Genomic DNA, 24,258 nt, shown 5'->3' on the forward strand with positions numbered 1-24,258 from the left:
GTCATTCAATACGGCTGGCCGTTATGTAATACGGCGACAGATTAGCCGCTGCTTTGAATGATTTTAGTTTTGATTTTTAACACTCGTGGCGCTGCTTGACATAACAACAATAATGGCGTTGGATACAGATATTTGATGATGATTACAACGAAGAAATCGTGTTAAATATGCTAGTAAACAGTACTTCAAGAACAATTTTCACGTGAAATTAAATAATTTCCTTTCCGATCAATGCGGTACAGTGAAAAACGTACAAAAGATATAACGCACATCAATCAGCTAAAGTGACCATGGATTCTGCTGGTTGGCGGATTTCCAGATAATACTACTGGGTCAAAAAATATAAATGTGGCCAGCAAAGGTTATTTTGATCTTGAAGAGATTGCGACGAGGCAAACGTAGTGTGGGACGCCCTCAGGCTAGATGGGGTGACGAATTGCGAAAGGTGGCTGGTTATGATTGGATGTGGAATGCTGTAGATTGCATCCAGTGGTGTGCTTTGGGAGAGGCTTACGTCCAGATGTTGATGATGAAGAATAATAATTCCGGAGATCCTACAATCCGAGTAGTGCCCATTAACAGTATTTTGATACTTTAATGGAAGTCCATATGATAGATTTACTCTATTATGATTACAAAAATACTTCACCTGTAATGTCATGCTTAGTATGGACATGGTTACCCTACAATTCAGTAGTAGTACGATGCGCCTAAACGTGGGCCGCCGTATTGAAGAACGTATTGAAATGACAATGCGGCTAAACGTTGATCCGGCGCATTACAAAGCGGCCCTGTGTTGTAATGCGGCCAGCCGTAATGTAATACGGCGGATTATACGATCCGGCTGCGACACATATACGGTTTGTGAGTGTGGCAAGAAACAACCGTTTTTCATCTTAATTAATCGTTTTTTAACTTAATTAATTACCTAAGAGATAAGTAAAAGAAACGATTTAATACATTAATGAAAAAATAATATTTATTAAGCCAAAATTACGCTTAAACAACACTTCTTATCACTGGGATTATTATAATATCAAGTCGATATTTAGTCAAAATCATGAAATGCCTTAATTCTAAACCACACTTAGATTTAAATGATAATAAATGCAATTAACATTTGGAAGGCACTTATTTTTGTCGACATCTTATTCAAATTATCGTGACACAACTACTTAGATATACAATATAAACGATGAGTGAACTACTAGAACTACACGCAAACTTAAAAGTTAAAAGACAAAATTGTATCTATTTTAAAATATTATTGTTGTATTCCTATAGCAACATTTGATGCGCAACATCGCCTGAACTTTGCATATTATAACTTCCGCAAATAAATAAACATATTAAAAATGGTGGCCCAACCATGCCTCGCTTTCACTTGTTTTGATCGTAGGTAGGTAGGACCCTACTCCTTCCAACGGCCTATGTAAAACGTCCGCCATGTTTATTTTGTTTCTTTTTTCACTGAAGTTATACGACAGGGAAGTTTAAGATTGTACGTTATTTAGTATTATGTGGCGCAACAATCGTTGCCTATAATAAACTAGGAGTACTACTTATCATAAGGTACTGTACCACCCGGTACCAAAGAGTTACTATGTAAATTATTATTAAATTAAAGAATCAATACATTTGAGAACATTGAGGTAAGGAAAATCTTTAGTTCACAAAAGCAAACTTATTCATCTTATGATAATCATATTATTATGTAAAGGCACATTTTGAAACCCAAAAATATGGGTTTTACACAAACATTAAATTAAACACACGTAAAACTTTTTTATGAAGGTATTTGATTCAGAAAGTTATTTTAGATTAATGTATTTGTTTTCCAAAAATAGTACTTGTTTATGCATTGTATTCATAGTTTTTTTTTCAATATCTTAACTATTTGACTATTAAACGTGTTCTACATTTAGCAGAATAAAAATCCTTATATTTTAATATCAGTCATTTTAAAATAACAGTAAAAAAGCAAATACAAAGTAGGATTGAAAGAAAAATCATAGCAAATGTATGGCAACAGGATAACATGATTATTAAATCTAAAGTAATTAACTAATTTAAAAGATAATTAATCTATAGATACTCAAGTAGTTTCGCCAAACGACAAAATCAAGGCTAAAAGTACCTAATTAACGTACACTTCTTATTGCTACTTCTATCGACAGTAAAATGATATTAATATTATAGAAACTGTGGACAAAATTACTGATGAGACCGCAACATAAGATTTTGCACACGTTAATGTCATAGAAGTTGTAAGGCAGCGTTCCCACTACGCCGGACCGGCAGATCTGCCGAAAACCGGACACCGGACAGAGTGTTCACATTACATCGGATCCCGGAAGAAATTCAGACAGTCCTCAGTTGAATTTGGACCTGCGCGCACAATGGACGACGAAATTGTTGTGTTGTGGTGGTATCTTAATAGAAGGCAAAATAAAAGAAAACATTGGGTGCACCCTATTTTACGGGAAAGATTTTCACTAGTTTTTGTCTTTATAGACGTCTTCGGTCTTATCCCACAGAATAGGTCTCTCTTGGACAAGCGTAATTAAAGTTTCTGCTTGAATATCCATGCTAAACGTCTACTTTTACCAGAACATGCGAGCCGAATGACGTGAGTGGAACACGGGCGGGGCGAGGGGAGCACGAGCGGGGCGAGCGGGGGACAGATACCGGCACAAACTCGTTCACATTACTCCGGGCCCGGTCGTTCTACCGGCAATTCGTAGTGACAAAACGTTCGGTAGAAATGCCGGGCTCGGCAAAAATGCCGGACCCGGGATAATGTGAATAGCTTCATATAAATTGTACAGCCACTAGCTCTTCCGGCAGATTTACCGGCGCGGCAGATCTGCCGGTCCGGCGTAGTGGGAACGCTGCCTAAAGGTTTACCAGTCAGAGGTATCAAAATATAATTAGTGAAAATGGAAATTATTTTTGAGGGTAGTTTGAATAAACGTTAGATTTCGATTTATCTCTCCACTGAAAAACCTTCCCTATTAGGGATAGTACTTAGAGGATTTTAAATTTTATCGCCTGGCTTGACTTTATATTTAATGAAGCTACGCATAAACACAAATACAAACAAAGTAATGTAATTTATACTACAGCAGTAGAATATAGTAAAAAACTTAAGCAGTAGAATATAGTTAAAACACGCATTGAAGCGTGACCATATTCAAGCAAAATATCTTGATAAAAAACTAAAAAGTTCATTATACGAAACATAATGCATAAAAATCCATATTATAATTTTCCTAATTTACTAAAAACTTTATGTTTGGCATATCATTGTAATCTAAACCAACTTCAGCTAGAATTTCTCGTAAGAGACATTGAAGTTCATCATTCCTGTAACAACGCCTGCACACACTTCAAGCAGGACTGCACATCATCAGCATCAGCCGACATGCTGGTGAGCTTGTCCTGCACATCCATCAGGTAACCCTTGTCAAACCCTCCCTTCTTGACAGCAGTCAGGCAAAAGTTACTCAGCGCCCTGAAACACTGCTTCCTCTGACTGTTGTGAGGCTGTATGTCCCACACCGGAGTCGCTTTGACATAGCTCCAAGCTATGAAGGCGTACTGCAGCACAGAGTCCCAGTGTTGAGACTCCACCAGCGTCTTCCCCTGTTCGACGACGCACTTCTTAAAAGCAGCCAAGTGTATCGAGACGCGGGAATAAGCAGGAGAGTCCGTCTTGGACATGAGCCGAGATGTCGGCAGGCTCTTGAAGATGTTGCACTTCAAATAGCTCAACTTCTCCTCCAGAGGGCTCAGGTCAGGCACTGGCATGGTCTTCCTCACCTCCTGCTCTATCTCTGGGTGTTTATCCACAATGCCTTTAATCATGTTGATGAGTTGTACAGGGCTGAGGCCTTTGAGAGCCGTGTCGATTGGGCCCTTAAACTCTTCAAGCTTTCTCTCGATCCTGCACCGCTTGGCTGGTGGAGTGCCTTTCACAGGGCTGGTGATCTTGAGCTTCTGAGGGGTGCTGATGTCACTGAAGTCGATCTTCTCCGGAGTGAGTGGAACCCTCTCTACATCACCCAACATGAGTCGCTTGCGCGGTGTGGAGCGCAGGGTGACCCCTAGCTTCAGTGGAGAGTGACGGTTGGGAGTGTTCTTAGGAGGAGTCCTGATGGTGGAGTGGAATGTGGAGTTCCTCTTCAGCTCTATGTCGGGTGACCACGTCACTGGCATCAGTCTGCGCCCTGTAAGGTGAAATGAAACTGGTTAAATGAATGTTACACTCATATGATTGGCACTCCAATGCACATGAATTGGTGCTCCATTACGGTGTTGTTTTCTATAGTTGGATTTTGTAGCACCTTTATGTAATGTACATGGTACAAGCACCAAATAAAAGTTTTATATAATACAGACTAAACCCACCTCTCTGCTGTATAACCATTTCATCCGGCGACGGCGCCGGACTCAGATACCCAGGCGGCAGCGCCGGCGACATCTCCCTGGTGTTGGTGAGCTGCTGCAGCGGCGTGGTGGACACGCGCAGCCGGTCCAGCCGCGCCGGGATCTCGGCCAGCGCCGCCCGCGTGCGCCGCCCTCCCTCGGGGGTCACTGGCACTTCCATTGGGCACCTGGGGAGGTGAGAATCGGGGTTCTGAAACTTTTGCTTCATAATTTAGGTGCCTTGATACAACTTAAGTAAGAGATGTTGTACAAGTGAGTAGTTATGTATTAAGGTAAGAATGACTTATACATTAACCAATCTATTGATGCACCAGATGTAATGAGGTGCAGTATTTTTTTTTATAAAAGGTGCTGGTGGGTTATTCCAAATTTCGGATAATTCCGATTTTTGCCCATTTCTTCCAAACACATCCATACTTTGAACTGTGGAACAACCCAAGCAAGGTAGAAGAAGTTGCCATCAAGGTGAATGGTTCCACGGTTCAAAGTATGGCTGCGTTTGGAAGAAATTGGCAAAAATCGGAATTACCCGAAATTCGGAATTACCCACCTGCACTATAATTTATATTTTTTGCATTTCCCTACTCTATGCTGCTGAAACTCCTGCAGGTTAACTGGTAAGTAGATAATGCTATTAGCATAAAGTCCACCTGATTGATTATACATCTACATTTTGTACATTATTTGTGCAATAGAAGTGTAAATTAACAAATAAATGTCACTTGGAGGCTTCTTTTGTGCACCCCACCCCATACAAATACTGATGCATGGTACAGGTGACAAATGAAATAAATTTAGGACCTTAAACCGCTGATTAATAATTGGGTTAATGACGAATAACTGGTGTGATTAACAGTGTCAAAAAAATCAAAATATACCAGATAAGAGAGAAATTTCTCGGCGAAATTAAGAAATAAAATATCTTTGATAAAACTTTCACAGTTGGTGTATTGTTATCAAAATCAACTATAGCCAAGAATATATCACATTTACTGCAATAGTATAGTTCTATCATTTATTATTTCAGCAGTTCACATCAAAATATTATTTCCCGCCCAAACCTAGAAATGCATTATGTTTTGCTCCGGTTTTGATAGCTTTATTGAAGTTAATACATTATTTTTTGGCGCATTATGTAGAATAGAAACATAATTCATTAGAAACTTACCAGAATATTCACTAATTATACTGAAATTACACCGTTTTTATTGAAATATTTACTGCAACACAACACAAAATTGGCGCACAATTTGGCACTTTGATGACTATTGTTTGACAGATAATGACAGATCAACACAACGGTTGCAGTTGCAGCGCGTCAACGTCAACGGCTACTAACTATAGTGATGGCTTAACCTGTAAAAATAATTTAATCGATTATATTCGATAAATAAAATAAATCGGATTGACCACCTTAACCCCTGTCTCAGACACCAGGAACCTTCTTTGTTTCTTTATGCAAAAAAATAAAAATTACAGCAAGATATTTTTGACAATGATTTAAGCCGTCTCGTTGATTGGTGCGATCTAAATGGCATGTCTTTAAACGCTTCGAAATGTTACCACATGATGTTTTCGAGGTCTAGGCAAAATATTCCACCTGAAACCTTCTTCATTAACGACTCTCCTTTAAAAAATGTGGTTGAGGTTAGGGATCTTGGCGTGAGACTAGATAGTAAACTGCAATTTCATAAGCAGATAGAATCTATGGTGACTCGTAGTTTTAAAATGTTGGGCTTTATAATTCGAAACACTAAAGACTTCAAAAACGTTGTCCGAAGCTGTGTAGAGTATTGCAGTCCGGTGTGGATGCGGTGCTATGCTGTATACTATAGTATAATGATAAAATAATTCTATAGTTTTTTTAATCATCTGTCATAAAATTTTCGATTAGGATTGTGACTTAATCTTATTGTAATTTATATTTTTTGTATTTAGGTATATTATGATGAATATTGTAAATGTAATTACTTTGTTATATGGGTGCTGCCTGAAATAAAGAACATTTATTTATTATTATGGTCCCGGGTTCGATTCCCGGCTGGGGCAGATATTTGTTTAAACACAGATATTTGTTCTCGGGTCTTGGATGTGCTCGTAAAAATGGCAATAGGCCCGCCCCCTATTACATTGGGACTAACATAACGCTCTGGCGAAAAGTGGGTGCAGCAATATTACATTGGGACTAACATAACGCTCTGGCGAAAAGTGGGCGCAGCAATGCACCTCTGCCTACCCCGCAAGGGAGTACATTAGTACAAGGCGTGGGTGTATGTTTTATTTATTATTTAATATTATTATTGCATTTTTTATGGTTGTACTCCTAGTTTCAAATAAATGGCCTTGCTTCGTTGTTGGTTGGTTTTTCTCGCCCTCGTCTTTTTTCTCAGCTTTCTATGTTCTAGAAAAAATGCCTATTTTACTAGAAGATAGACTATCGATACTTTGTGCTCTCGATTTATCAAAATGATATTATTTAAACAACACTATCAATAATATTTAGTTCTACTACTCCATTTTACGTAACAATATTTTTTAGTCCATCCAAATCATCAAGTAGATAAAAAGTATTATGAAATAATAATAAAACTGTGAAATTAAAAATTAATAGGTACAACTTAAAAAAGCAACTATCAAGAAATAAATAAATATAACTTATATTTTCTATTTTAAGAATGTATGCAGTTAATTTATAAAGTTAGTTTACGAAGAATGGAACGCACTATAAATAAAAACACATCCAAATTACAGAGACTACGATGACTCCGATCTCTCTGTCTTCATACATGTTGGGAAAATGAGAAAGAAATAGTATCTGATAGCTTCTTAAATTTACAAAATAAATTTTTATATGTCAAAAAAATCAAATGTGAGTGTGTGCTGTGTGAGAGGAAATAAAGAAAGTGGATAGATCCTCGAAACTATATTATTCATTGGTGTCTTTCTTTGTGACCTTTGTGTGGTTTCTATTGCTTTAGTATAGTTAATAAAGATCTACAAAAACATTGCGTCCAAACACAAGCCCCAAGAAGAGAAGGGAAATAGGGAACTTTAGACTCGAGTTTCCCAGAGCCTAGCTATTGCATTCCAGTTTTTGGCTAATAATATTCGCACTAACTGTGAAACTTGTAAATTTATTACAAAAACCGTTCCACATTGTTACGAATTAAGTGGCAGTCCATAAAATACTGCATTTTCCGTTTGGTTAAGAGTGTGAAATCCGAAAATTACATCGTACGTTCTAGATCTTTTGACGAGCATGAGTGTTTACATTTTCCGTGCGGAGTGTTTCGGAGTGTAGGGTGATGGAGCGGCTGTCGCATGACTTGAACCTGGCCCTGGAGGAGAGCAACTGCGTGCGGCATGAGCGCAGGAAGATCGGCATGCGACGAAGAACTAGATCCGCTGGGAATTTACGTCAGTACCTTCTTAATACTTCGCCTTTGCTAATCTTTATGAACCTTGGTTAAAAGAGGTAAACAATAGATTTCCTGGTGGCAATATTTAGATTTTAATTTATAATTTATGGGCTACTTGTAGTAAGGGTTCCTACAGTAATATTATTATTACTCAAACAATGGAAATATTCATGCTATTTATAGAAACGTCAGCCTTTTTGATCAGATCATCAGTCAATATTGTCCACTGGTGGACATAGGACTTTTCCAATGAGTATCACAAGCTTACAGCTGCTAGTGATATAGTATTTTTGTGAAATTACACATTAAATACTATTTCATTCATCATGTTTACAATACTGACAAATGATTCTGCAACTGAAAGTAAAGCAATTGCAATCAAATTAAAGATGTCCCTATATCTCCAACTACCTACTACTACCTGGTCAATGCATGTTGCTAATAACAAACTACATTTAGTCCAACTTTATTCTACCTATCTACAAACAAAAAAAAACCTCTCCAACATATCTCCATTCACCCCAGCAGCAGCTGTAGCTATAAGTGTAGCTGAAGATGGCAGCTCGAGCAGTCCCCCGCAGGCTCCTCTCATCACGCAGCCACTGTCGGACTCGGACGACCCGCTGCTCAACCCGCACAAGACCGGGAGTCTGAAGGCACGCCATTACTGCCAGATTGGGGCCTTTGAGTCAGGTTAGTTGCTTTTACTTATTGTAAAATAGGGGCTAGACATATTAATTATTATAGTTCTGGTTTAGGAACAGCTTTAGTTACTGATTTGTATGAAATTTCTGGTATAAAACTGGTACCAAAGCAGACTATATTTAGTCTATGTTTTATTTAAGATTTTTTAAACATTTTGATAATACTCTCTTGGGTTGAAACAAAGCTTTTCTGTGAATAATCAGGATAATAAAGTAACTACTAACTAGCAATGTCACAACTTAAATACAACCTCACACTATATTTTCTTTAGCTTGGCTTGGACACAAAACCTTTATGTTCAGCTTAATGATATCTAACCAATATTCATAGAGCTTCATCTAAATCCATTTGATATCTAACCAATTCAAGGTAGTATTCAAGAGTTTAACTAAATCCGTCTAGTACTTTTTGCTTCTTACAGTAACAAACATACACAAAACTTTCCCCCATATAACATAACTACCCTCCAAATTCCAGATTCCTTCAATGAGAACTTCAGTCCGACGCGGCTGGCGACGACGCGGCGCAAGCGCAAGTACAAGAAGGTGCCCATGGACTTCGTGGACGGCTCGCGCTCGCCGCCCATAGAGATACTGAACCTCACTGCTGAGGTATGCATACCCTAATACCCTTGTCACACCTACCGAGTTATTATAATAGAGTGGCGAGACAGTATCAGGAACACGTGGTCAATTGCAAGCCGTTAATAATGTGGTTAAATTACTTAAATTTCATGGACTGCTATAGGCAATCAAAAAACGATAAATTCATGGCCTAGCATAATGCTCTGAATTAGTAGTAGTTACATGTATCAATCTATATCTATACCATAATAATATTACATAAAGGAGTTTCCTTACCCTGCATTAATTCGGGTCTGAAGTTGTGGGTAATTTTGAATGAAAGATGTTCTTGTTATATGTATTGTTAAATCACTGTTTTATTCAATGTAATATTTTGTCTACAGCCCAGCGAACTGCCCGTGTCAATTACACTGAACTCTGGATTGAGCTCAATTTTACATACCAACAAGCACAAACTATCATGCAAAGAAAGGTATGTTATGTTCCGATAAATAGATAACTAGATTATGTACCAATAGTAACCATTAATAAGTAATAACTAACAAAATGATTGTTTATTCTCAAGTACCCATAAACTTTTCAGAAATGCATTTTGTGGCAAAAGGAAATGGTCGTACCGAGACAAGACTGACGGCTGCGAGATGAGAGAGCGGTCCTTCAGCGGCGGTTGCACATCCAAGGCCACCTTCCTGTCCAAGAACTACGACTTCAAGACCAAAAACCTGGACAAGAAGAGGAAAGAATCCGTCCTGCAACCCGGGAAGATAGTCCTGAAGTCGCAGAACGATAGCGCCTGTAGTCCCCCGACCTTCGCCAACACTCCAACTTTACCCGGAAGCTCCTCTTTCAACTTCGTCTACAAGAAATCCTTCAAAAACGGCACCCCGACGCTCAATAAAATGACCGGCTATAAAGTCACTACCGACCTCCCGCCATTCTTTAACCCCATACCGAGCTCCACCAAAAACAACTTTGACGGGAAAATGCACAGAAAGTCAAAACTACTGAACAAAACGCACCCGCCAAACAGTTTGCGGAATCCGTTGCAGTTTGATGACAATAACGGCATGGAATGTATGGGCAATGAGTCTAGTTCCCTAAGCAGTAGTGAGTCAGACGGCATAACAAATGACAGTGATCGTGAAGGAGACGATGAACTAACAGACTGGCCCGGAATAGAAGAACTTAAAGTGTTCAACAAAAGTTTGACGTTCAAGTCGTCTAAAGTAAACACGGCGGCGGCCGCCACGGCCACGCCACCAAAAAGACTGAAAAAGGAAAAGTATTTATCCAAAAGCGGTTGGACCGGATGCAAGAATAGGTTCAAAAAGAAACGGCCTAAAGTAGACTCGGGGAACGATGAGGAAGCAATGATGTCGGATTCGAAAACAATCATAGATTTAGAAGACGAATACATTTCTAAGGAGAACATTCTTCAACCACACTCTTCGTTTACAAGTTTCAGTGACGTGAAAAACGCTGGAGTGCTAGGTCAGAACGCGAACGAGACTTTTTTTCAGTCATTTCAGGCGTTTCAGGAGAAATCAGCTCAAGACGAGTTTGGCCAGACGCCGCGGACGAATTTTGCGCTACAAAAGACGTCATCTAGCGACTTGAATATAAGCGAGAAATCGCCTCAAAGCGACCATTACTTCAGCGAACACTCGATGGGGAATTCCCAAATGAACGACGTTAGGGAAATCAGAGCTGGGTGCAGAAGAATTCGCGAGGAAAGACCAGGTTTCCTCATACTCAGTGCTGCCAATGAACAGTTGTCAAAGTTCCTGCAAGATTCGTGCCAGACGGAGCTGAAGTTGCCAAATCTGAATGACCCTGATGAGAGAGAAAAGTTGGAGTCTCTGGCTAAGCTCTACTCGTTAGAACTGAAGGTCGAGATGGGTAGACCTGTTTTGAGGAAGACTTGGTAAGTTAATAACATCATTTAATCTATATTTATTTATTGTTCTTCTATCTCAAGACGCTAGGTAAACTGAGAATAGATTTCAAATTACTAGCGTTCTCCCGATGGCCTACGCAATAATATCCATCAATGTTCTTCATCAGTAGTATCACAGCTGGACATTGGCTTTTCCCAAAAAGCGGTACAACACTCTGTCCTTGGCTTTCCTGGTCTATTCTATCCACTACCGGACGCCTGTCTAAGGTCGTTGGTCCAGCGGGCCGATACACCCCCCGCCTTAGAGCCTAGATCTAGATTAATGTTGCGAATAGCAACTCAAGAGACATTATTTCAACTACCCTTTTCTTCCAGCAACACAACACAAGCGATCCAAGTGGAGCATTCCTACCCGCACCTGCCGTCAGACCACAAGCGGCGCTGCTACGGAGAAGACGCGGACTCCAGCCTCAGCGTCAGCGACCAGAACTCGGTGGCTTCCATCAACGACTTGGAAGAACACGACATAGAGAACTTCAAGAGTGAGTTGACAGTTGGAGTTAAATATGTAGACACGTTTTCCAATTCTTTGGTTGATAAGTCGCTTTTGGACCCGGGGGAGATTGATTAGGTGTTTGGTTTTGTGAAGCATGTTGTATGGCTGTTTAGGTATGTAAGTTATGATATTGTTTGCTCTTCGTTGAATTAGGAATAGGAAATTAAATGTTCTGATAGAAACGTGTACTGAAAATATATTTTTTATAAGTATGATTCATATAAATCGACTCAATCTAGTCCAAAAACATTGTAAATTGGCACAAATCTTATCAAAATTATATTTAGGACATAAATAGGCATCTTAGGGCGTCTTGCACAACAAAGTTAAATAAAATTAAATAGTTTGTCTCTTGCTCTGACAGTATAATGTCAGAGCAAGAGGTCATAGATTTAATTTTATTTAACTTTGTTGTGCAAGACGCCCTTAGTGTAGAATGGCGTGCATGCGAATTAGGTCATTATAATAAATTATTTTTCTAACAAAACCATTACGGTTATTTGGTTATAAGTTATAACTACACATATTTTATCGTAGTGCACATATTATTTCAGACTTTCAACATTGTATTGCATTAATTAGAACAAGCACCAATGAAACTGTTTAATTTTTTCCAGGCTTGCTGCCAGAATGCTCATAAATGTATCGATCTCATTTAAAAAGGAACTATCATTATGGATGCAGCTATGGACACCCATTTCTAACATCTGTGCCATTTCGGTAATTAATTCTTTAGACTTTAGAGTATTAAAACATTGGTTTGGATTTCTTGAACATTATATTATAAAATATAACATATCACTTATATGTGCTCATTCCTTTTTTGTACTAAATGGACTAACAATAGACGTAATGACATATTTTTAATACATATTTTACAGTAGAATATAACATAGTAACATAACCATCCCCATTTGTACTCATAAAAGATTTTTGAAAAGGTTGCCCTGAAATAAGAGTAGTCAGTAAATGTTTTTGTAAATATAAAAGATAAAATATTGCGTAACGTTAACACCTAAACGTGATAATTCCGTCTTTTTTACAACTTTAATTTGTTAAGGTGTAGTGTGGCAACACTTCCCCCTACCAATAAATGTCATTCTAACATCATACTTGGGTTTGATTGCGCGCGTCCTCACAAATTTATACTTATAATCCCATTCCACGGGGAAAGACATCTGATACAAACAAAAACTACCCTTATTCGAATGTAATAAGGGTTCTGTCAGATGTCTTTCCCCGTGGAATGGGACTTTAAACTATACTAGAATGTACTGTCAACAAAACAAATAGATGAACAACCTGATACCTAATATATATATATACTTTTTGTGCATTGTACTTTGAATTTTAGATGAAACATTCAATATTTTGTTCACACATCTTTATTAACGTCATAGTTTATCTCATTGTTAGTTTAAGGGGCCAACAATATATAATTTTTTGTCAAAACCTTCATTTTAATTAAACTAATGACAGAAATATTTAAATATAATTTGGCGTTAAAATATACAGAGATATCGTATCCGTTTAAATTACATGTCCTATCTTGAAAAGCCAACTATCGTGCCAATAAATATAAGTTTTTTTGGTTCAACTTACTTTTTGAAAGAATACTTTGAAGCCTGAAAGATATATTTGATTGATTTTGTGACATTTGAGTACAAAATTCCCGAAACGGTGACTCGAATTATTTTCTCGCAATCTCGTATTTGTAATATCAGTTTTATTTTCCGCACACATATCAATCGATCTATGTGTCGCGTATTACCATAAACACGGCAAACATAAACATACATATGTATATTGCTTACACATAAGCACATACAAAATAATTATGCTTTTATTTTTACCTGCTGGACCGGGTGTATGTAAATACAGTTGTAAAAAATGATTTTAAGAAGATACTATTCTTGTAAATTGTGTGACCACACATTTTCAAAAAGGTCCTATAAGGTGTCATTATATTTCATACATGGACAATATGATTATATATCAGAGTAGCGTATCACATATGAAATATATTCTTAAAGTAAAATAAATGTTTCAACATGGAAAAATTACATTCAATTATTAATATGAGTTAGAATCCTCTTCTTATAAAACTGTTTGTATGAGTTAAATAAGTAAATGTTGTATGTTGAGTATTTGACTAGCTCTATAGATTTCCCTAGCTCTATAGCTTTCCCTAGCTCTAGCCAATCAGAGAAAAGCTTCTTTCAATGACTTCTGAGTCCACCAATCACAGAGTTGGGTAAAACTACAGGGTTGGTGGTGCCATCTACAATAAAATTGGTCTTCACCAAGCGAATTATGAGAATGTATTTAAGTAGCCGGTTCTAACTAAAGTACTTAAGTATGACGGTAAAAAAATTCAATTTCTATTCAATGACACTGAAATCATGTGATCTCTTTTTTAGTTAAGTTAGAATGAGGACACCTTGTTTTAGTTTATACAGGATGTTATAAGAAGTATATTGCTTTGAATAGGGACGTAGATTATAGTCTTATTTATACAGTTCTTTATTATATAACATCCTGTAGAAGCTAACAAGGTTTTATATAATGTATATCGGTATGGTTTAAATAACAACTCGCATACCTACATTTGTACTAACTTATAAGTTATAACGATAACATAAATGTTTTAACGTATCGATGTTGTTATTAAATTGTATACAATGTATTATAAATTTATGTAATAATAAAAACAATGTTATATCTAGATTGATTGGTTTTATTACTAAATCTCATAAAAAACAACCTAAATGCTAGACTAGAGAAAGTATGACCTGAACTTTTTATTATAGGTATTTTATATGGCCACATTATTTCGCTGCCATAGATGTCATTCATAGTCAACGACTTTGTCTTGATTTTGCAAATCTATAGTATGACAGGTCACGACTGTGGGTCACGCTTTGTCTAGCCAGACTATCAAAACTATCTTAGGTACCTACATGATTCCGCTGCTCGCCCATCTTTAGGTGATGTTTTATTATACTGTGAAACAAACAAGCATTTTGGGTTTCCTAAAAAGCAATATTCAATCCAATAAAATTAAATTCATTGCCGTCAGTATAAAGGTTAAGCGTCATCTATAGTCGGGTTTATTAGTAGCAGCTGTTGTTGTCTATAGTAGAAAATTCCTCAATGTCAGCGCCGCCCCGCTAGAAAGTGGACCTTAAGAGCCCGTTCCCACCTATTTGATTAGTCTTCTTACCTTGAAGGCTGCTTATATCCTAAATCAATTTCTTCCAAAGATTTGAAACTTCAAAAAAAAGTTTTTAGTGGGGGTGTAGAGTAGATACCTAGGGAGCGGTGAAAATACGGTTATTTTTCGACATTTCGAGATAAAAGCGAATTAGTGAAATGAAAAAAAAATCTTGTTTAATTTCATTGAGTATCAGCCACTTCACTTACTTACACGGGGGCTTATGTCCTAAATCCATTTCTTCCAGACAAATTTAATTTGACAACTTCAGAAAAAAGTTTCTAGTGGGGGTGTAGATACCTAAGGGGTGGTGAAAATTCGGTTATTTTTTCGATATCTTGAACGGTATTCGAGATAAAAGCGAATTAGTGAAATGTGAAATTTTCTTTTTATACCTTGTTTCACGGGGAAAGACATCTGACAGGACATTTATTACATTCGAATAAGGGTAGTTTTTGTTTGTATCAGATGTCTTTCCTCGTGAGAAAAGGTATAAATTTCATTGTGTATCAGTCACTTCACTTACTCGGGAGGTTTATGTCCTAAAACCATTTCTTCCAGTCAACTCGAACGGTTTTCGAGATAAAAGCGAATTATTGAAATTTAAATTTTCTTAAGCACAGCGTCAGGTCACGTTTTGGATTGCCAGACTATAATTTTTCATCACATTTTGTGAACTGCTGGAGTTATAAATATGTTAGCAATACCTATAGGGTGTAGGTGTAATAAAAAAACCAATAGTTTAAAACAGTATAAACATAATATATTTTATTAAATAAATAATGTACAAACAAAGAAATAACAATTGCACGTATTGAAGTACCGTCGTATGAGCACCAAGTTTTCATCAATAGAAAACGTAATTAAATAAAATTAAGTGTCTACATACTCAGGTTTTAAACCTGTTTTTAAAATAAAATTTATAATTAAGCATACATTTTCTTTCATATCTCACCCTGTGTCGCTTCGATTAGGAATGACTACATCTATCTACCTACTGTACATGGAAAAAGACATGCTTATACAAAACTTTGCAACCATGAGAATATTTGTACTAAGAATCAAGGCATTTATAAATAATTAAGACACTTTTAAACTATTGTTTAGGATAAACTATCACAGTTATACTTCATTAAATTTTGCGACAAAACTACCCCGATGTACCCTTAGCATTCCTAATATACAAATATAAAAAACAAACAAATATAAATAATAAAATGAAAATTCTTAACAAAACTTTGTATATACAAACAGGCTCACAGATCTATAAAAAAATCGATTCATGTCTTTTATATAAAAAAAGCTTAAATTCTCTCTCAAGTCTCATAATTTCATTTGTTTAATAAGTACCAATTCATAACGAATAATGCAGTTAAATTAAAACTTAATGTGATGTAACATTTCTCATAGAGAAAACGGATACCCGATTGGACGTCCTAATCTTGAATCATTCTCCGTCTCACTCTAATCAGCGATAATGCAAATCAGGTCGTCTCCCTCTAACTTCTGTCCGTTGGTAATGGCTACAGATGTGACGGTACCGGCCTTGGCTGCTTGGACCACCATTTCCATCTTCATGGCTGACAGGACGGCGATAGCTTGACCCTTCTCTACCTTGTCTCCTTCCTTCACTTTGACAGCTGGAAGGAATAAAGAAAAAGTTGTCATAGAGTGGGAGTTTATGGTGTTTAATTAAATATGGCGGACATATTTTGTTGGTTGATTGCATGCTGTCTTTTGTTGATTTTAATAATTTAAAAACATAGTTATTTACTACATAGGTACTTAGTATTTGTATACAATAGACACTAGAAATATTATCGTAGTAGTACGGGACATGAGCCAAAAGAGAATTCTTAGAGTGCCCTCTTGGCCAATATCCAAGCACTAAAATATTTAGTGTAAATGGTACAGTCATAAGAAAATACATTCATTTACAAATTCATCGTCAACGTTAGCAAGAAAATGATTCTGCAGTCTTAGAGCTACTTCTAACAACTTCTTCCAGACAACCTTTGTTAGAAATAATAAAAAGGGGACTTACACAAAACAGTGCCAGGCATGGGGGCTCCCACTTGACTCTTGTCGCCTTTCACAGCCTTCGGGTGAATCTTCATCTCCTGGAAATTGTACAAATCGATACAGTAACGCATTTTGACTGTTATTTAATATGGTTACTTGTGAGTGGATGTTGCTCCTACAAATGGCTGGGGCGAAATGTTGTTAGTTTAGTGGTCGGTGCCAAGTTTGTTTAATGTATCGGTTTTATAGTAGATACGATTGTAGGTACAGGTAGTGCGTGGTTGCCAATGGGGTAATTCATTCATTCATGTTTTGATAATTATAGGTGTCATTCGACCCATTATATTACATAATTTTGAGTTGTGTATACTACACATCGTATCATGAAAGAACAAAGTGGCGGCGAACAATGTTGCATTTATGAACGAATAATAATGATTACACAATACACAGGTCTCGAAATCAAGGATAAAGGATAGGTTGGGTGATAGAGGAGGATGGGATATTAAAAGCGACTTTTATCCACGGAGAATTTGTGAATTTCGCGAAAAAAATGGCGCCCCCTATACCAACATTCTTGGTCATCGGAAATTTTAGTATTGGAAATAGGGTGTGAAACACAACACCCTGTATAGCATATATAGGGTGGTCATACCTTGCTAGCGTTCTCGTCCCTGATGAACACAGAGCGCATCTGTCCGTTGAGCTCGAAGAACACCTCTCGTTCGCCGGCGGCGGTCATCTCGTCTGAGAGAGCCACTATCTTGATGTCCAGCGTCTTGCCTCGCTCGATCTTCACTTCGATTTCCGAGCCGATCTGGGGAATAGGGGGGTTGGTTAGTGATGTCATTTATGCAGTATTTACAAAAACGAGGTATGAGGTTCCCTGCATCAGTTAGTGAGTAATTAATATTGTGTCTGTCAATCAGATTCTACATTCGTTATTTATACCACTCAACTCTAAGATAAAGAACTAAATTGTGGTATCTAAGTTTGGGAGACCTAATGGGGGATGCCCACTTACCTGTTGAAAACAACTTTACATAGGTACCTAAACGGCATTAGTTAGATGAGGAAAGGCAAAGACTTACTACCAGTTTCAGAGCTGAGAATGTCAATATAAGTAGAGTATGGAATGCTGTCATAGGTCTTAATTTCATGCTTAGGTAGATTGACTCAAGTGAAACTGAGCCATAATATCGTGGAAATCTTTAGGACAGTAAGATAAAGAAACATTTAATCATTTCATAACTAACAGTGTTAATAAACTAAAGCAGGTAAGTAGGCAGGTATACTCACGGAAGGCCCCGTGAAGAAGGTCTTGGTGTCGAGGTGCTTGACCGGGCCGTACTTGTCGCGGATGCGGAAGTAGTCCTTCGCCACTTGCGGGTACATCGCCGCCGACATCACGTCTTGGTCTGACACCTGACGAATAAAAATAATTAAATTATAATTTACTAATTGTTTAGGGTGGGGTTTTGAAGCGTGATTCAAAGTAAATTAACGGAATGTTGACTACCTCCTTCCGACGATACTGGATAGAATTTTTCACTAACATACGAAATCCGAACTCTTTAATTGATCCATCCAATCTAATTTGATTGATCAACAAAATTAAATCAGTGGGGCCATCACAAGTGCTGACAACTTAAGTCGCTGGTGTAATTCGATAGCAATTTGTATGACATCTTAATCAGCAGGGGCTGTCGGTAATTTTAGAAACTAATAAAATTAATACAAATTCCAGTGACTTTCCTATCGAATTCTAACACTGGTGATCGGGGCACAGATTCCTAATACAACCATGCGAAACAGGTTTAAAATGGGGCAACAATTACTGCCAACATTGACAAAACTATATCATATCTATGGACTATGAAATACCGCGCTCACTATCATCCACTTACATCAGGATAAGTCTCCTGAATCTCCTTCTTGAGCTGGTCGAAGTCGAGCGGCGGCAGCTCCTGCCCCGGCCGGCCCTCGATGCGGACCATGTCCTTCAGCACTTTGGACCTGGAATTGGAACAATGATTTGTTAACAAACCTTCGGGGATTACAGTCATGAGCATAATATGTATGTATGTATTTGTTAACTATAGATCGATTTTATTATAATTTAAGATGTGTGTTAGCCGTTCGCTATAAATATTTTGCTCCAAAACGCAGTTTGAGACCTTAGTAGCTGTTTGTCATGTTTACGTATTTGAACATCCTCGTAGCACAGTGCTACTGTGATAAGGATGACCGAATCGAATCGAATAAAGCGTAATTTTGTATAGATAAGTTTTTTATAGAAACTAAGTTAAAGTTGTTCCGATATCGATTCTGATGGCACAAAATTTAATGTTAAAAATATGGCATTTACGGTTGACCTCAATAGTGACCAATTTTAAACATAGAATTAAAACTTAAATTAAACATTACTTATAGACATTGCTACGGCAAAATAGGTAGGTATAATATAAAAAATATTCAATCATCAGAATCGATCATATTATATTCGTGTAATTGTGTGACAAATAAATTAAACTCACCTAAGCGGTTCAGGGAACCCTCCATACGGGATCCCGATAGCTCCCTGCAAGAACTCAACCACAGACTTCGGGAACGACAGCTCTTCAGCCCGCTCCAATATCTCTTCTGCGGTCAACTTGTTCTGTACCATGAACTGAGCGAAGTCACCCACCACTTTGGATGAAGGCGTCACTTTGATTATGTCACCGAGGAGAAGGTTGGCTTCTCTGGAATGGTGAAAGATACAGGTTTAGTTAAGAGTAAAAATGTGTGTTGTTCATGTCATAATGATGTCCAGCTTACAGTATATAAATTTGAATTTTTCCTAAATAAAAACTACAAATGAAAAAGTGTGCTGTTTAAATCACCCAAAAATTTATATCAACCAAAATACACCGTACATGTACCTAGGTATTGTGGCTGGTTGTAAGTTAAAGATTGAGGAAGTGACACTTGATTGCAATACTTATAATTATAGCAATATTTAATCATTTCATTCGAAGTTAACTTTAAGAGAAAATGAGTTGGATCAATAATAAAATAGTTGGAACGTGCCGCATGTAATGAATATTTGTTGTCTGAAATTAGCAATACATAAACAGAACTAACCTGTAAGCCTTCTTAACCTCCTCAAACTGGCTGCCCAATCCCAATGAAAATGCTTGGAACTGCAAGTTGGTGTATTGACCTCCAGGTATCTCGTTCATGTAGACATCAGCGTTTCCAGACTTCATGGTAGCGGTACATTCGAAGGGACCGTACAGAGTTCTTGCCTGTTCCCAGTACGCTGAGTATTCGGAGACCGTTTGTAGAGGTATGCCTGGGGAGGATCGATTTAGTGGGTTAAGATTAAGATTGCATTAAGTTATATGGGTTCGAAATTAAGATTGAAGTTTTATTGGCTTTGAAATTCACTTCCACCAACAAATTCTATAAAGTGAAGCCTGAAATAGACAGCTATAATGAGTCGTGGATTCACGCGAAAGTACCAGGCGACCATAAATGACCTAGAGCTCTAGAAATTATAAAACGCGAATACATAAATACGTATACGCGTTAAAGTACCAGGAATACCAGGATCACATAAATACGAAAGAGCATCATTATCATTGCTCGCGTGTAGCCAACAGCGAGCGTGCTACGTTTGTCTAAAATGCTTAGGAAAAGTACCAGGCTCACATAAACACCGAACAGCTCTTACCAGTATCATAACTCGCGCCGTGCAACGCAGCGACCAACGCGCCCATACTCGGCTGGCTGGTCATGCCGGACATGGCGTCCACCGCCACACATACTCTATATCTACATTCCCAATAGACAAATAGGCTTTTTATAACTATTACCCATCAAAGTAGCAAGAATACCAGAGTCACATAAACATTCAAGCTTATCAGTATGAGTGTCATGTAGCGCTGCCACCAGCGCACTCTATAGAACTCAAGTGCCACGGAAAAGTACCAGGCTCACAGAAACACCAAAGAGCTCCTAGTCATTACTTACCAGTATCATTACTCGCGCCGTGCAACGCAGCCACCAACGCGCCCATACTCGGCTGGCTAGTCATGCCGGACATGGCGTCCACGGCCCCGTCACTCTATCTATACAAACCTATCTACACTACATTCCTAATAGATAGCAAATATCTCTAATATGATTATGTTGTTTCATGCGAAAGTATCAGGCTGCCTAAAAGCCTAGAGTGTTTATGATTTACAGAGCCACGGAAAAAGTACCAGGTTCACAGAAACACCAAAGAGCTCTTACCAGTGTCATTACTCGCGCCGTGCAACGCAGCAACCAACGCGCCCATACTCGGCTGGCTAGTCATGCCAGACATGGCGTCCACGGCCACGTCCACGACGTCCGCGCCGGCGTCCGCGCACGCCAGCATGGACGCCACGCCGTTGCCGGACGTGTCGTGAGTGTGGACGTGGATCGGGATGTCCGGGTGCTTGTCGCGGATGGCTGTGATTAGAAGTCTGGTGGGGGGAGAATAATGTGGGTTAATGTTTAGAAAAGTGGTACCACTAAGAGAGAGATTTTTTAAAGATTCAAACATCGTCATAGGATTTAAATAGTTCAATTTCTTGGAATCTGGTTAAACGACCATAAGTTTATATCGCCATTTGCGTAAAATACGGCGATTCGATTGGTGGGATTTGCATTATACGTCTTTATTTACGTTGTAAAAGTGTGCGGGGGCTAGAGGGGAAACTGAGATTATCTATCGCCAGGGACATAAAGATAAAGCAAAACAACTCACTTAGCAGCCCTAGGCTTCAACAACCCAGCCATATCCTTAATGGCCAGCACATGAGTGCCCCCCTTCACCAGTTCATCTGCCAAGTTCACGTAGTACTTGAGGTCATATTTCTTCTTGCTAGGGTCGGACACGTCTCCAGTGTATGAAATGGCGGCTTCGACGACTCCGCCGGCTTTGCCAGCCGCGTCCATTCCTAGGATCAAGTTGGGTAGGTAGTTCAGGGAGTCGAAGACTCGGAAAATGTCCATCCCGGATTTTACCTGGAAGAGAATAAATAAATAAAATAAGAGAGTTATTTGAGGTTATACAATACATTTTTGTAATACTTGTATTAAAGGATTAAAAGGCGGCTTTGATGGTCAGTAATGCACCCAAATAACCTAAAGGTAGGTGTAGGATAATAGGTAGACAGTCAATAGGACATATTAATGTAGTTTTTGCGTTCTTATTGTTCTTACTAATATTGTTCGAGCGCTGCATGCAGCTGTCGCTAATAAGTTATCATAATTCATAAGGCCCGCAGACAAAGAAACAATATGTAAAAGGGAGACAAACTCATGCTGTCTCACCAGCCTACTCGTAGCTCTATGAATATGGAATGGCTGCCATGTTTATATTAGTTCTTTATACGTGTGCGTTATATAAATGCGGTATTCCGTCGCGCTCACTCTCAAGACCGCGCGATAAAACCGAGTGCGACGCGAAACCTTTAAAAGGAGAAATCACACTTACTGGCGTGTCGTGACGCACCATAAGCCATCGGTTTCATACATTTAGCATAACTGTCGCGACATGGAAATATTACACTCACCATATTAAATGTATGAAACCGATATGCTTCTAGCGCGTCACGACACGACACGAAACGTAAGTATGTTTACTTTCCATGCTAGCTCTACATACTCACAGCCATATCACAGAACTTGTACACCACGTTGTCGGGGTAGTTGGTGTACCCGACCGCGTTGGCGCCTCGCAGCAGCATCTGGAAGGGGATGTTGGGGATCAGCCGCCGCATGTCCTCGAGACGCTCCCAGGGGCACTCGTGCAGGAATCTGTAGGGGAGATTGGGGTTAATAGTGTTTTTGGTAATGATTCTTTAAGATGAGTTTGGAATATCGTCTATCATCACAAAACTCTTGATATCCTTGTCAAAAATAAGGGTAGCGAGTGTTTGGTGATGTAATTTGCAAGGGAAGGTTGTTGTAAGTTTTGCTCTGTGTGCCCAACGCTCCGAGGTCTCGCAGGTTCGGTTCTCAACTGGTGTTATAAACACCTGAGAGCACCACTTTCTCATATGTTTCGTATACCTACTTAGAGCGTGGGACACCCCTCTCTCATATGTGTAGCATACCTACATAGAGCGTGGGACACCCCTCTCTCATATGTGTAGCATACCTACATAGAGCGTGGGACACCCCTCTCTCATATGCTCCGCATACCTACATAGAGCGTGGGACACCCCTCTCTCATATGTGTAGCATACCTACATAGAGCGTGGGACACCCCTCTCTCATATGTGTAGCATACCTACATAGAGCGTGGGACACCCCTCTCTCATATGTGTAGCATACCTACATAGAGCGTGGGACACCCCTCTCTCATATGTGTAGCATACCTACATAGAGCGTGGGACACCCCTCTCTCATATGTGTAGCATACCTACATAGAGCGTGGGACACCCCTCTCTCATATGTGCAGCATACCTACATAGAGCGTGGGACACCCCTCTCTCATATGTGTAGCATACCTACATAGAGCGTGGGACACCCCTCTCTCATATGTGTAGCATACCTACATAGAGCGTGGGACACCCCTCTCTCATATGTGTAGCATACCTACATAGAGCGTGGGACACCCCTCTCTCATATGTGTAGCATACCTACATAGAGCGTGGGACACCCCTCTCTCATATGTGTAGCATACCTACATAGAGCGTGGGACACCCCTCTCTCATATGTGTAGCATACCTACATAGAGCGTGGGACACCCCTCTCTCATATGTGCAGCATACCTACATAGAGCGTGGGACACCCCTCTCTCATATGTGTAGCATACCTACATAGAGCGTGGGACACCCCTCTCTCATATGTGTAGCATACCTACATAGAGCGTGGGACACCCCTCTCTCATATGTGTAGCATACCTACATAGAGCGTGGGACACCCCTCTCTCATATGTGTAGCATACCTACATAGAGCGTGTGACACCCCTCTCTCATATGTGTAGCATACCTACATAGAGCGTGGGACACCCCTCTCTCATATGCTCCGCATACCTACATAGAGCGTGGGACACCCCTCTCTCATATGTGTAGCATACCTACATAGAGCGTGGGACACCCCTCTCTCATATGCTCCGCATACCTACATAGAGCGTGGGACACCCCTCTCTCATATGTGCAGCATACCTACATAGAGCGTGGGACACCCCTCTCTCATATGTGTAGCATACCTACATAGAGCGTGGGACACCCCTCTCTCATATGTGTAGCATACCTACATAGAGCGTGGGACACCCCTCTCTCATATGCTCCGCATACCTACATAGAGCGTGGGACACCCCTCTCTCATATGTGTAGCATACCTACATAGAGCGTGGGACACCCCTCTCTCATATGTGTAGCATACCT

General features: G+C 39.1%; 3 protein-coding genes across 11 annotated transcripts in view; 1 reads left to right on the top strand and 2 right to left on the bottom strand.

Moving 5' to 3' along the window:
* Positions 1-3,155: 3,155 nt before the first annotated feature.
* LOC105390499 lies at positions 3,156-5,775 on the bottom strand. Its single transcript, XM_038114163.2, has 3 exons — positions 5,618-5,775; positions 4,411-4,616; positions 3,156-4,229 (listed from the first exon to the last, which is right to left on the bottom strand). Exons 2-3 carry the CDS (start codon positions 4,607-4,609, stop codon positions 3,361-3,363), a joined length of 1,068 nt encoding a protein of 355 aa, XP_037970091.2. The 5' UTR covers positions 4,610-4,616; positions 5,618-5,775; the 3' UTR covers positions 3,156-3,360.
* A 1,554-nt stretch (positions 5,776-7,329) lies between these two features.
* On the top strand, positions 7,330-12,521 carry LOC105390507. 3 transcript variants are annotated; one of them, XM_038114111.2, is made up of 7 exons: positions 7,330-7,866; positions 8,394-8,561; positions 9,051-9,184; positions 9,541-9,629; positions 9,741-11,081; positions 11,430-11,596; positions 12,228-12,521. In XM_038114111.2, the coding sequence occupies exons 1-7, from the start codon at positions 7,755-7,757 to the stop codon at positions 12,248-12,250; spliced, it is 2,034 nt and encodes a 677-aa protein (XP_037970039.2). In that variant the 5' UTR covers positions 7,330-7,754; the 3' UTR covers positions 12,251-12,521. The 3 variants fall into 3 exon arrangements, with proteins under 3 accessions (XP_037970039.2, XP_037970037.2, XP_037970038.2); XM_038114109.2 differs by lacking the exon at positions 12,228-12,521 and having other exon boundaries at positions 11,430-11,911; XM_038114110.2 differs by lacking the exon at positions 12,228-12,521 and having other exon boundaries at positions 8,397-8,561; positions 11,430-11,911.
* A 3,044-nt stretch (positions 12,522-15,565) lies between these two features.
* Positions 15,566-24,258, bottom strand: part of LOC105390500 (pyruvate carboxylase, mitochondrial) — a 32,394-nt gene continuing 23,701 nt past the window's right edge. For 6 of the 7 annotated variants that reach the window (XM_048627236.1, XM_048627238.1, XM_048627239.1 and 3 more), the window contains 10 exons: positions 22,534-22,681; positions 21,627-21,886; positions 21,128-21,342; positions 19,973-20,183; positions 19,384-19,590; positions 18,754-18,862; positions 18,146-18,271; positions 17,502-17,663; positions 16,869-16,944; positions 15,566-16,464 (listed from right to left, as the gene is read on the bottom strand). In XM_048627236.1, the coding sequence (XP_048483193.1) occupies positions 16,289-16,464; positions 16,869-16,944; positions 17,502-17,663; positions 18,146-18,271; positions 18,754-18,862; positions 19,384-19,590; positions 19,973-20,183; positions 21,128-21,342; positions 21,627-21,886; positions 22,534-22,681 (1,690 nt within the window). In that variant the 3' untranslated portion in view covers positions 15,566-16,288. Of the gene's footprint in view, positions 16,465-16,868; positions 16,945-17,501; positions 17,664-18,145; positions 18,272-18,753; positions 18,863-19,383; positions 19,591-19,972; positions 20,184-20,863; positions 20,935-21,127; positions 21,343-21,626; positions 21,887-22,533; positions 22,682-24,258 lie in introns of all 7 variants that reach the window. The other variant, XM_048627237.1, reaches the window with a different exon arrangement.

Source organism: Plutella xylostella, chromosome 18 (assembly GCF_932276165.1).
Source record: "Plutella xylostella chromosome 18, ilPluXylo3.1, whole genome shotgun sequence".
Taxonomy (NCBI): domain Eukaryota; kingdom Metazoa; phylum Arthropoda; class Insecta; order Lepidoptera; family Plutellidae; genus Plutella; species Plutella xylostella.